General features: G+C 40.3%; 1 protein-coding gene across 7 annotated transcripts in view; it reads left to right on the top strand.

Moving 5' to 3' along the window:
- kank1a (KN motif and ankyrin repeat domains 1a) overlaps window positions 1-13,984 on the top strand; it is a 64,471-nt gene that overhangs the window by 35,678 nt on the left and 14,809 nt on the right. For 5 of the 7 annotated variants that reach the window (XM_075467299.1, XM_075467302.1, XM_075467301.1 and 2 more), the window contains one exon: window positions 2,392-2,514. The exons of the other annotated variants lie outside the window; for them this stretch is intronic. In XM_075467299.1, the coding sequence (XP_075323414.1) occupies window positions 2,478-2,514 (37 nt within the window). In that variant the 5' untranslated portion in view covers window positions 2,392-2,477. The remainder of the gene's footprint in view (window positions 1-2,391; window positions 2,515-13,984) is intronic. 7 annotated transcript variants of the gene reach the window in all.

The raw sequence follows: 13,984 nt of genomic DNA, 5'->3' as shown, positions 1-13,984 counted from the left end.
TGAATAGTCATTCATTTGCTGTTTAATACTGTTAAAGCAGGACATGAAAAATCATATTTATACCCACCACAGAGGTTTTGTGGTTGTTTGGTTGGTTGGTTTGTTTGTAACATTCCAAAACGGCTACCTGTGGCTGTTTTTCTTTTTAATCAAATACGCAGCTCACTTCATTGTAGGATAAACAATCTGAGAGCTCGTAATGTGGCATGTGCGTCACCATTAACACAAATGACTGTTTATACGACACTAACTGAATCTTTCTGACAGTTTATTGTGGAGGAACTGAAAAGCCGATGCTTTTTCTAACAATGAACCTGATGGTTGAGGTTTTTTCCTTTTTGTGTTTGGTCGGTCAACATTTAATCCTGCCTTTGTTCTCTCACCATAAACTTTAAACAAACAACAACCGTCTTGATCTGCAGTTGAGTGAAAGCTCATCTTCAAAGTGGCTTCTGACAGTGAGTTTGGACACACACAGCAGGGATCAAATGGATTAGAAGACTTCTGTTGATATGCAGTGAGTTGGAGAACAATAGTAATTCTAGCTGTTTGGGTTTGTACTTCTTTCACATTCCCTTTTCACACACTGACTGACATTTTTGTAGTTTTATTTAATCCCAGTTATAAAAATGTTGCAAGACTGTGAATACAAATGTTGAAAGTGAGACATTTTACTATTTCCTGAAAGAATATCAGCATGTTGCAGCTAATTAAGTTGTTCGGCAGCAGATCAGTAACATGGTTGGGTGCATAAAGAGCACCTTTATAGAGGTAAAGATGGGCAGAAGTTCAGCATTACATACAGTCGGTGTCTTCACTGGGCTAAAGTTGAAAATGGACTGAGGCAAAGTTGAAAACTGCTCAAAATTTGAAATTCTATTTAGGAAATCATGGACGCTACGTTCTCCAACTACAGAGGAGAGGGACCATCCGGCTTACCAGCACTCAGTTAAAAAAAAACGTGCAACCTGCATTAGTATGGGGCTGACAACTTGCACATCTGGAAAGGCACCATCAATGCGGAAACAAATGCTCCCATCCAGATAACCTGTTTTTCAGGGAAGGCCTTGCATTTTTCAGCGAGGCCACGATGAACCACATACTGCATCTATTCCTACAGCATGGCTTCGTAGTAGAAGAGTCCATGTGCTGGACTGACCTGCCTGCTGTATCAGATAAGAACTGGACAACATTCCTCTTCTAAAACTCAACAACCGGCCTCCTCAGCTCCCAGATGTTTACAGGCTGCAGTTGAGAAGAGGGGATGTTACACAGTGGTCCTGTCCCAACTTTTTGAGACTCTTTGGCTAATGTTTTTCAAGAAACTGTAAAAATGTCTCACTTTAAACATTTTAAACCTTTTTATTGTGAATAAAATACTGGTTTATGCGAATAGCAAATCACTGCTTTTAAATGACATTTTACACACCGTCCCGTCTGTTTTGGATTTGAAATATACATCAAGTTATGGTCCAAGCTGGTTTTGCTCAAAAGACCGTTACAACAGCCGTGTTTAAACCTCTTTCGATGTAAAACAACTGTTTTAAATGTGGTTTTTCATATCAGATTGTTGGGTGCAGTAGAAATAAATCAGAAATACTTTTTGGCGGTGTTGATACATAATTTAAAAAAAATATTTTTACATTTATTTGTTTCAATGTGTACTTTATATATGAGAAATGTTAATCTTTTCTATCACAAACATTATGTCAGAACCAATACACAAGTTATACAAAAATATGTGGAGAATGAACGGTTCTCCAACGTTTTCCTCCAAGTGCAGAGGTATTTTTTACTTAAGACCCTCAGCCCACTGAAAGACCACCAGGGGGCCCCATTTAAGACGAGAGGATCCGGGGTCAAAAGGCCTTCAGCCTATTAAAAATGCATCTTGTAAAAGCCAACCTCATCTAGATCTTGGCTCTTCTGGATTTAACAAACGGATCATGCCTGAGACCCATGAAGTCAACGATTTTGCCTCTTCTTTTTTTCCCCCCAGACACAGCTGTTTTGTTCCTGCTCATAATGTGTCCATTGATAAAGGCCAAGCGGGTGCACAGAGTCTCTGTATACACATAAATGTGAAAAATCAGCGTTCAGTCTCATTAAGTGTCCGTCAGCTCGCACAACGATGTGCTTTTGTGAATGTAAAATACACGTTTGGATGGATTAACTTCACGTGCTCTGTCAAATAATGTAAAAGTCGCACAGCAAAGTGTAAAACAATTAGTACGATTTCATATGTGCCTGATCAAACAAGATTTTATATTGGGATTTATTGAGAGGCCCTTATAGCTAACTCCAGGCTGTGTTTTTTTTTAAATTTATATTGTTCTCTGTCAGCATCACTAATTGTATGTGAGTAAATGTATGTTTTGTCTCGGTTTGCAGGTTGCATGGTAATCTGGACTTGATGCATGGCAGTTGCATGACTGCAGTGAGTCTTGTTGTGGGACTGAGAGCACGCAGCTGCAGCCATGGCTCAAACCCTGCAGGTGAACGGCAAAGGCCCAGGTAAACAGTCTTTTTCTTGCATTATTTCGTCACGTCTGCTTTTGTGTTCTCGAATTTGGAGGTTATGTGTATCTGTGATGCTGTAGCATGTGTTTCTTTTTGTTTGTTTTTTTTCCCTTGCCCTATATTTGTCATCTTGTTTTTAGTCAGAATCGTAACAGATGCGTCATAGATTGTGGACAAATGTGCTATACTGTTCATATGATTACCACAGGAATGAAACGCGCTCATCGTGGCTAAATAAAACTCAGCTGGACAGGGATACAATAAGACTAAAGTTGGGTTAGGAGTCCAGTTTCAAGCCTGTCATGCAAGTATATTTAACTGGTCAGCTCCTGCATCACGTCTGACTGAGAAATGGCTGACTTAACTTTTTATCTGTGTCATTCAAAACACTGCACATAGGTCCATAGTGATGCATGATCAGGACAGCAAGTATGTTATAGTTTTTGTGTGAAGTGTCTCAAGAACACTATACTCAGCCATTTTTAGTGATAAGTGATTTTGTTTAAGCTGTTACTAATAGCTGATCACGTTTGATAATGATGTTAGACCTGTGGCTCGGCTGGTGACCACAGCCTACAGCTGTGTAATCAGGCTCAAAGAATGGGCCGCATGAGTGAACATTACACTTTTCCTTTGGCTGTTAGGCTTGGCTAATACAAGTTGTTCAGGGTAGATGGCAGATTGGGTGGAATGGTGGATCTGCAGATGTTTTGGTGCCTCTCAACATTAATTTTATGGCAAATGGCTGCCTCCAAGTTCTCGGACTCCTACAAGCACGCCCACAGTGATGCTGTTGGGTTTGGCTCTGTAACTAACCGTGACATTATTGTTAAAGTTTAGATGTGAGATGTCAACAAAGAAAGCTCAGATGTAGAGATTTTTTTTTGTACATGTGAATAGACAGTTGTTAGAATTCTGCAAAAGCACTTCAGTTGGCTTTAAAAAACTGTTAATGTGGCACAAAGTAATACTTGTCCTATTAAAACTTGCTGTGATATTGTCTAACTGCAGTGCAGCATGTGTTTGTTCTCATCACCTTCTCGTGGATGCCACACGTGCTCGCAGGAATGTTAAACATTTGCTAAAAAAGGTATCTTCGTGTTGAGATATTTCTGCTCCTTGTGTTCATCATATGTAGAAACGCATTCTCTGCCTCAGTGTGAAATAACTGCTGTCAGCCGAGGCGCTGCTCTGAACACACACCTGCAGATGGCTCGCATTCCTCCGAAGCCTAACAGGAGAGAGTGAAGCCTCTTACTTCCAAATCCCTCCAGGAATGTGCAGCATGCGGGGCAGATGCTTTCAGGACACTCCAACACCGTCTTTGAGCGTCAGCTTGACCGCCACACGAGATCGTGCACTCAAGCATGTTGAAAAAAATCCTGTTTATTCCATTAAAGGCGGCATCATGACAGCACGTTGTCCTTTTTTTTTTTTAATAGAATGAGGAGAAAAGCTGAGGAATGCTCTGCTGACACTGCTAACCTCTAAGCAGTAAAAATAGCCTCTCTGCAGTGTTGGCGGTTAACGGGCCAAAGTGGTCACCTGCTGTCGTTGAAGAATGTCTGGAAGACGGCGATTTTCAACCTTCTGTGCAGAGATGCTCCAGTGTCTGAGATGGAGCTCAAAGTTGAGCTATCGTTTTTAATCATTAGTTTCCGTTTTTACCTCCAGTTCTACATATTAAGTTTGTTTGAGCAGTTCTTGAGAAAAATGTTTCCTAGTAAGCCCCACAACTTTGTCTACATGTATGCTATAAAGTTTAAAGAAGCAATTCTACAGCTCCCCTCCAGCAGTGGATGCAGTTTTTACTTCCTATGTTTCTTTTTGGTCAAAGCTTAATTTCATTTTCATGAAGCTCTGATTCAGATGCCACCAAAGAGCAGCAAACAGAGATGTTTGATTGTATGTGAAAAGCACATTTAAGGATTCTGCATCTGTGTAATCACAGATTTGTTTAGCAGACACGTACCCTGAATTAACATTTTAAAAGAAGATGCATCCGTTCATAAAAGGTGGTTGAATCCATTTCCATTGCCAGCAGCAGCAAGGTGTCCCTCAGTGCATTGAGGGCTTATGTCCAGTAACTAATGCGACCCTGTAGGTTGCAGAAACAGAGAGGATGATGTCCTACAGGCTGTTTCTGATGAGCAGGACTTTGGACTAAAAGAGTGAGCTGCCAGCCACTGTTCAGATTTCTGATGAAATCTATACATCAGCTCTGTTTATTTCTTCAGGTTGGCTCTCCTGTCAGTTTCACAGCCTCCTCCTGTCTGTAAATGTGTTGAAACATAAAGTTAGCTCTGCTCACTCTTCCATCCTGGAGTGTAATGAAAAGGATGTCGTCCTCCTGGGTGTTGAGATAAAGCCCATAAATGCCTGCAACTACTGGAATGAAGTGAATAATTCATCCCAGGTGGAGGGGTGAGACACTTTTGGAGCCAGTGAGAAACGAGTTATTCAAGATCTGGATGTAATGAAGGCTCTGGATGAGTGCAGACTTTACAGGGGTGTAGGTGAATATAACGTAAATTTAAAACAGAATGTTTACCGTATATGCAATGCACGCACACGCCGTAATTGTAACATTGTTTTATTTAGATTTTCTGTCAATAGTTGGAATATTTTTGTGCATGTAAATGTAGCCAATGGAGCTTTTAACAGGACGAGACCCCCCCCCCCAGCAGGAGGTTGAAATAAACATTCAAAGACTCCAAATGTTGCTCCGTAACTGCTGAATGTGGAAGTTCAGAGATGACGTGTTGACACTGATGATTCAAAAAAGTTATACTGTTCTTGTTTTATTTCTTTTTTTTCTTAAAAGATGAACACTTTACATTGGCCAGAGGTCAGTGTGGTTTGTGAAATATCATTGAACCGATGCTCAGTCGTACGGTGCCAGTTTTGCTGCCTCACCCACAGATTTTAAAAGACAGCCACACTGTCAAACTGCTGAGTTAATTAAATGAATGAATGAATGAAAATTCCTGGAAATCTTAGCGTTTTGTTTATGTAAATAATCACAAAAGATGATGTGTTTGAGCCCTGACGATTTAATTTCAGATACTGTGGCTCATCATGGTTAGAATATTGGTCTATTGGAGAATATTTCTTCTGATCCAGGTGTTAGTTTTACTCACTTAGATTATCAGTGATGACTTTCATGCAAATCAGATTTAACAAGTACAGTAATAAGCAGTTCTAAAAAGACTGATGTCTCTGTTATGGAGCAACAACATTTCAGCAGATATGCAACAATAAAATAAAGTGTGCAAACACTGTATGTGAATTATATCCATTCCAGCCATGATTATTGTTAGTTTGAGCCTCTCCGCATCACAATATGGTTGCCTTTTTTTTTTAACCTAGGCAAGTTTGTGCAGCGAGGCTTCTCTCGGATGAAATGACTGCCAAACGTGGGATGTGTGACGCCTCAGTGCATTGAGCAACAAAGCATGAAGCACATTCTTCAAATAAAACCTCAGCAGATCGCGATTCAACTTGAGCATTGCTTTCTACATTCAGCTACAGGAATGCTCCAAAAACCCGTCGCAGTAGAAGACACCATGTCCACACGTGTATGGTCCACAAAACTTTCCCTTCTTTGCATGCTGTCACAGGTAGAGGTGAACAGAATTAAATCTATGCTCTTTTACTGCTTTTTTTTTTTTTTTTTTTAATGATTTTATCCTTCTGCTAATAACCTGAATACAGAGGACATGACAAATGGTGGCTGTCTGAAAATGGGGGAGGCATTGTCTTTGAATCACAAACCCTCCAGTGTGGTAACTCGGCAGACCCGGGTGGCATCGTCCTGACTTGAAACCAGCAGTCTGTTGTAGACGGAGAGCCCAGAGAGCCGAGCTTTGTGTCGAGCCTCCTGCAGCTCATTTAAACCCACTGAAGCAGTTTTGTTTCTGCAGAAGTAATAGACCCAGCTGGCACTTAAAACATCCCCATGGCACCATTCACTCACTTTCCTATTGTGTGTCCGTGTAAGGGCTGCGAGGTTATTCTAATGTGTGCCAAAGCAGGCAGGACGCTGCGTCTTTAAACAGGATCATTGTTTTGTTCAGTGGTACTGACTGCTCTGGACCCTCACTGTCTTCACCCAGCTGTGTTGATCAAATTATGCAGCTCTTGTTCAAGTGTGGCCGTGTCTTGGTTCGTCTTAATTGCGTCATTGTTGTCAGAAATGGACATCTACAACAGTGCAGTGGTTCGACATGAAATCAGGATTCACTTCCATTTTTCACGAGTTACAAATCCAGTGCAGTTGATCATTTCTGATATTTCTACATTTTCTCTGTTTTGATCTGTCTGGTGTCAAGTCTCGTATCAGATTTTTGTATAAATTAAATGTATCGTGTTAATAAGCAACTACAACAACTTTTGTTTTGAAATACCTGCAAAGCAAAAGATATTTACATCAGCCTCATCTAATTGGTAATTGTTAGCATGCTGACATCTTAAACTAAAATGAGAAAAGTTTGCAAAGAGGGCCGCATAGTGCTTCAGTACAACCTTTGAGAGCCACAGTCCAGCATATGGTCATATTGTGGAATGAAAACTGTTCCCGTTTGTTTTTTTTAAATAATTATTGTAAAAAAAAAAAAAAAAAAAACTCATGTTATTTCTTGTCGAGGCTCGGCTGAATGATGACTGTTTGTAAAAGAACATTGCAGATGTTGGTTAAGTTGATGGGAGAATAACAACAAATCAGAAGGCCTTCGTTGTGCATTGATGTCCTGTGGAAGTACAGAGGTGCAGTTAATCTGATTCTGATGCCCCTGAGCCGGTCAGGGAGGTAGTATCTGAGGAGCTGATGCTACCTCCAGGTTATATGGATAAGGACAGCCTGACATCATGGAACTTAGCACTCTAACCAACTATACTGTCGTCACTTTTCTGATTCTGTGATGCCGGCTCAATGCTTTAAGCGCACACTGATGCAGGGCTGAGCTACCAAAGAGGAACAGCAGCAGGTTAATGAGGACATATTATTATTATTATTATTATTATTTATTTGGTTTTTTTTTGGGCTGATAAGTCTCTACTGATATTTGAAAAGAGCCATAGTCCCTCTGTGAGACGGAAGAAAACCGTACCAAATTCTTCAAAAGGTCCGTCCCTAAATCACAACAACACAGCACCATAAATGCACTCGACTCCTCACTCTAGCTGCTTTTCTTGACCATCTATGAGAAAAGACTGAAATGGGCACAGATTTGGAGCTGCCTCACTGTTTGCAGAGGAAGCCGAAACATTTCCTCCAGTCTGCATCATCGTGCGCAGAGTTAAGTTGTTGAATTTGGCAGCAGCGTCTGGCTCGGCCGGCCCCGTAAGCTTCTACCAGCAGAGCACAGCTGGTAGCTGCGCTCCCTCTGTCCAGCCCCTGTTCCCCTCAGCCTTAACGCACTCAGTGTGTTTTTGTTTAGTTTCCTGGGTTTAACTCAGGACGGATGTGTCTCACTGGTGTTGTGTGGAAGTGCTGCAGTGTGAGGCGCCGACCCAACACTGGCTCGACTTTTCTTGGGAGTAATTAGGCTCCCAGGCAGAGCCAGGAAATACCAGGCTGGTTGTATGGGAAAAGAATGTGTGCGTGTGACACTCATGCTGTGGTGACATAATCCAACTCCCCGTGAGGTACAGTAAAGCGTTACATTTTAGGTTGAAGCTGGGATCAGAGTAGGGGGTTGTTCTCCAGGAAATGAATGTAAGTCCCAGTAATTGGGATTGTTTGTGTGTCGGGCAGCTGGAGTCCCTCCACCCAGGCTCATGCATCCTGCAGTGTAATGCAAGGCACAACACTGGGTTTCTTCTTCTGGGGAAAGTAAATGTTTCCAGGTTATATGCAGTTGGTAAAGATTCTGTGTGCGAGGCATTCAAATCCTTTCATATTTATTTTGACTGCTGTCGGTGGTCGTTTTTTGTTATGCAATGTGTCGGTGCTGCACCTCGGGCCTCATGTAAAAATATTTAGTTAATCCATCAGTCCATTCATTGTCTGTTACTTCACCAGGTTTGTGTTAGACCAAGATTGTTTCACAACTGTCTAGTATTTGACAGAAAATGCACTTTAAATGCCCAATAAGCCTGAGTTATGTCCTCGGTTCTGAGATCCAGATTCTCTCTGCCACACAGGACACGACCAAGTCAAAGCTCTCTCCAAGCAGCTCTGGTTTATTCTGATCCGATGTTTGTAGAAGCTGGCAGACGTAGATAGCAGCATATTTAGGGACTTCTCCTGATTAGATTATATTTCTGGATGGCTGTCAGTAACTTCACATTAGGCATGTATACACTACTCTGAAAAGAGCATTTGGCTCTGACACGCAGTTTCCCATGTGCAGTGTTTCATGTTGTTGTTTTTTGGGCCGCGCCCAGCTGTTCCTGCCCCGTTCAGAACCGTGCCAGCAAGTTTCACAAATGCAAGCATAGGAACCTGAATCACTGCGAACAAATGGTGCTGGTGTGAAAACTCTCACCAGTGAGCTTCTGAATGAAAGGTCTTCCGAAATATGTTTCCTCGTTGGTCGTTTAATGGGAATGACCTGTTGATCCAGAGCTTCCCATACTGATGCATACATACAGCTGGGCGACGGATAATTTCAGTTGTTTTCATTCTAAGGTATAATATTAGGAAGCATCTGTATTTGGTTTACTTCTCCAGACATTCATTCTGCAGACAGGTGACACATTTAGGTAAGCTTAAAACATGCTAAGAAGAGACGTTATGAGCAATTTCACTTTGTTTGGGGGCCCCTGATGCCTGTAAATTCTCATTTAGTGAGGGGTTGATATTTGCAGGTGATTTCTACACATCCAACCTCCGTATCTTCATCTTCAGCTCATTTCAGCCTCAAATCACGCTGTATTCAGTTCAACACTTGTGTGCTTTTGCTTTTAGTTTTGCTATCAACACTAAATTCTCATCAGCACATACTTTTACCAGTGCCTGGAAATAAGACTCATTATTGGCGTTCTTTCACTTTCTTCCCATTTAGAAGTTGGAAATGCAGAATTGCCATTTGTTACTGAATGCAACAGTGTTCTGCCATTACGAAAACAAAGGTAAACTTTGTGTAAGCAACAGTTTTAATGTTGGCCTCTAAAAAAACTAAACACAGCAACCATTAAGACCTCGGTTTTATGAGCCGATATGTGACAGAGGAACACTATGGGATCTTTGACTGGAGCATTAACCAGTCGGCTGTTTGTTTATGTGTGGCGTTTTAACAACCTTGGACTGTTCAACACTCGTGACAATATTGTTTCTTAAAGTGAGATTAGTACGAACGGTACATGATCAAATTCCATCTCAGCAGGGAGTTTTTTTAAGTATTTGGGAATTAAATTTCATTCAAGTATTCATTTTGATGTCTGCTTGTCTGAGCTCTCAGGCTATTTACTGCGAGCCCCGTCATACTAAAGTAACGGGCTTCAAGGGTTGTTGAGTACTGCCGATCTCAAAAGAGAAGGCTGAAGAGGAGTCGTGTTGGCAATTCCACGCTCTAAAAGCCTCTGCTCTGAGAAGATCATTTATAAACATTATGACATTGTGTCAGATCGTGGGAAAAAAAAAGGTAAAAATGATGTCCCGGATAAAGAACCCAAGCAATTTATCTGGTGCTGAAGCCCCGACATTATCTTTGAAAGCAAGCTGATGTTTCTCAGACTGCCTCTTTACCCCTGAACAAAACTCAAGACAAATTAATGTCGATGTTATTTATCACAAACATGTACATTGTGTTTGTGTTTAATAAGATACTGTATGTAAAGACTGAGTGAGGATGGCAGCCGGTGTTCAGCTCACCTGATCAGCTGCAACAGATTCTAATAGTTCGTCTATCTTAATAAAAATACAGACTGAATCATTGGTGGTTTCAGACTACCATAAGAGACTTGTGTTCTCTGATTGGTTAACAAACAAATGGCAGACAGATTTAGACCAGTAGCCTGATTTATTTTGTCTCTGAGGGCGCCCTGAATGTTAAAAGGCTTTTGTCAGCTCTAAATTTAAACTTTTACGCAGCCTGCACAAAACGAGCAAAGAGCAGCTTGTATATTTTTCCTGAAGATGAAGGCGAAACGTGGCCTTCGGTGCAGTATTTTCAGAGCTAACAAGGAGAGAGTTCATGAGCTTTAAAGTAAGTGATTGACTCTTTGGGGAGGGAAAAAAAAAAAAAAGGAGATGATGCAGCATTTGGAACAAAACAAAAACCAGCAAAAAAAAGGACTCTTATTAACAGATCTGTGTTACACTTGGATGTTTTACAAGAATTTAAAGCTTAGCACATGTCTGTAAAGTGGAAGCAGATAAAACATGTGCAGCCCGCTGTCACCTCTGTGTGAGAGCTACACAATGAAGAGTGAGTAAGATCTGTAGTTGCTGTAATTAAAAAAAACTGTGTGGACTGTGTCAAAGGTCTGGCCTGATGATAAACTGTCACAGACACATTTTAACCACGGAGTTTCCACAGAGTAGAATGTTGGATAATTAGGTAGAAATATTTGAATAGCCCTGTGAGAGAAGTAAATCAGGTCTGGGAAGCTAAGTGCCAAGCTCTGAATGTTATATATTGTGATAATGTAACATTTTGAGTTGCTGACTGGGTTCTTACATAATGTTTAGAGCAGGGATTAAAATGCTCAATTTGGCTGATTTTCTGAGCTCCTGTTGACCTAAAATAGTGACTATTTTTCCTTCTTCTTCTTTGTTTTCTTTGTTTCTATAGGAGTTTGAAAATATTGTCAGTTCTCTATTTGCCTATGATATTTAAGGCGGTATGAATATGAGCAAACGGGGTATCTACAAAGCAACCGGTTTCTAATTTAAGGATCTTTGATTTGGATATTTCAGAGCTGAAACCACATACTTGTAAAATGTCAACAGGACAGCGTAGGGCGGCATTTAGTGGACGATTTTCAGCCTGCTTTAGTCCTTGATAGTAGTACCCTATGAAAGATATTCATTAGATGGAACTTAATGTGGACAAACGTGTTCCTTTCTCCTCTTTCAGCGGCGGTTGAGGCGTGTAAAGATGGGTTTAAATGTAGGTGGAGTTCCTGTTTTTGAGTTCCTTCAATACTTGCAGTGGGAAAAAGTTGGAAACTTTCAATCTTAACAATAAAAATGTCTTTTTATAATGTGCAAACGGACACATTTTTGGCAAGAAAACGGGGGCATGTTGAAAATATCACCTGACATCTCATCCCATATTTGCAACAAATATGAACCTTCTTGATGTAACAGCAGTTTAAAAAAAAAAAGCAGCTCTTTAAGAAGGAAACAAACGCTGCAGAATGGGGGTGTTTGTCGCTCTGCTGCCTGCCTAACTGTTGTGTAATCCTTGTCAAATTGACAATGTAACAGCTGTTGATAGCTGCAGCGGAGGCTCCTGTCAGAGTCGCTGCTGCCCGACCCCTTCATTTGTCTTGTGTTGATGAGGTCATCGCTCAGCTGTTCGGGGTCCCTGCGGTACCACAGCACTGCCTGTCACTCTTCAAAGTGTGACATGGCCAGTCAGCGCTCGTGCCACGAGGAGAGTCCTCCACAGCAGCCAGCGCAAGACTGTGACCGGGCGGCCTCTCAGGGATCGCTTATCTCAGAACAAACAGGACGGCCTTTTTTTCTTTTTCTTTTTTTTAGGGCACCACAGCAGTAAACAGCAAGGTCTCCCACTCAAAAATGATTGAAATCAAATCAAGATGACATGCTGAAACAATAGAAAATTGACTAAATTGAACTATCTGTAATGAATAGATGATTTAATAAAGAGCCGAAGATTTTCACATCTAATAAACTGTAACAGGGAAAGGTTTCTATGGACGTTTCATGAAAAATGAGCCAATCAACAGCTCAACTGATGAAGCTATTTATATTTAAATGCATTATTCTCTCAAAGATGCTGCTTTATTCTGTTTAATATGATCATTTGTTTAATATCTTTATGTTTCGGTTCGTTAGTCGGACAAAATGGGAATTTTGTTATGTTATTTTCTTCTGTGTGAAATTTTATCTACCGAGTTACTCAGTAAACCTAAAAACACAAAACAATATTGAACTGATTAATCAATGACAAAATAATCTACGTCAGCCTCATACGTGACCAAATGTTTAAGATTAGGTTCCTGAAACTAGGCAGAGAGCTGTCCTAAGAGGGTTTACTTTAAGGCTTAAAGATTTTCTTTTATTGTCAGATTATTGTTTCTTCATTAATCAATGAGTCGGTTACAAATGACTCAACTGAAAAATGACAGTTTCTTAGTCATTTTTGTCTTTAGTTTGGTATAAGCAGGCTATTCCTGTGTAATCTGGTTCCATTAAATGAAACTGTGTTTACGACAGAGTAGTTACTGATTTATAAATGAATTTAATATCTTATATTTTAAGCTGTAGTTACCGTGTTAGTAAAACCACAAACTAGAGGAAAACTGTTCAAACTTAGTTGGCTTTAGGTTTTTTTTTTTATGTGGTTTATTTATTTTTTGTATTCAATTTGATTAATTTTATAGTAAACTGAATGTTTTTTTTATTTATTTTTTTAGGAATCTGTAAGACGAGAAGATGGATTTTTAATATATATTTTTTTTCAATTTTTAATTGTTTTTTTTTTTTTTTCAATTTGTATAGCACATTTCATGTACAGAACAATTCAAAGTGCTTTACATAAAATAAAAGCCTTGCAGCAGGGAGTGGAAGATTTGCCATTATGGTATCTCAATCTTGCACAACTGCATTGTTGCACTTTTTGCTGTACATATATTTTTATTTTATTCTTATTTTTTATTTTTACTGTCTGTAATGCTGCAACTGCAAAGTAATTTCCCAGCTGGGATGAATAAAGTAGTTCTATTCTATTCTATTTGAATTTTGTGCTCTCTCACCGAAAATTAAAAGAAGCTTCACATGACACAGAATTTAGGATTACATTTGTCATCTTCATCAGATATATGTATTTGCAAATAAAACGGTCATTAAACAAGTTGAAAGTTTGAAGTGAGTGACTGTTTGTGACGAAAGTGTGTGTGTATATTCCGAGTATAAAGTTTGACATGAATATTAGCTGAGCTGTTTGTCACAGGAACAGACTGTTATTGTCTTGGGTTCACCTCCCCTCCTCTGAATAACAGGACTCTTATTTGGGTAGGGAAGCGCCCGGCTCAGGGGCTCACGGGATTGGAGGAAGCGGCTGTCCAATAGTGCGTGAGAGCAGAGCTACACGGACTTTACACCAATAGTGGAACTTTTTTTTTTTTTTTTTTCCTCCTCTTGTGGAGAGAGGATTGAGAAAGAGTTCAGAGTAAGGAGAAACAGCCTGATCTCAGCACAGCGTAGGCTCCCTGCTAAATCAGCCCACAGAGGGAAGGAGTGAGGAGGAGGAGGAAGGAGGAAGAATAAGGAATGTGCTGTTGGTCTGAGGTGAGTGAAGCTTTAACTACAAGGCAGGGAGGTTTTAGC

The sequence above is a fragment of the Odontesthes bonariensis genome, chromosome 6 (genome assembly GCF_027942865.1).
Source record: "Odontesthes bonariensis isolate fOdoBon6 chromosome 6, fOdoBon6.hap1, whole genome shotgun sequence".
NCBI classification, from domain to species: domain Eukaryota; kingdom Metazoa; phylum Chordata; class Actinopteri; order Atheriniformes; family Atherinopsidae; genus Odontesthes; species Odontesthes bonariensis.
Note: the sequence above shows the minus strand (reverse complement) of the source record. Positions and strands in the feature narration are given on the sequence as shown.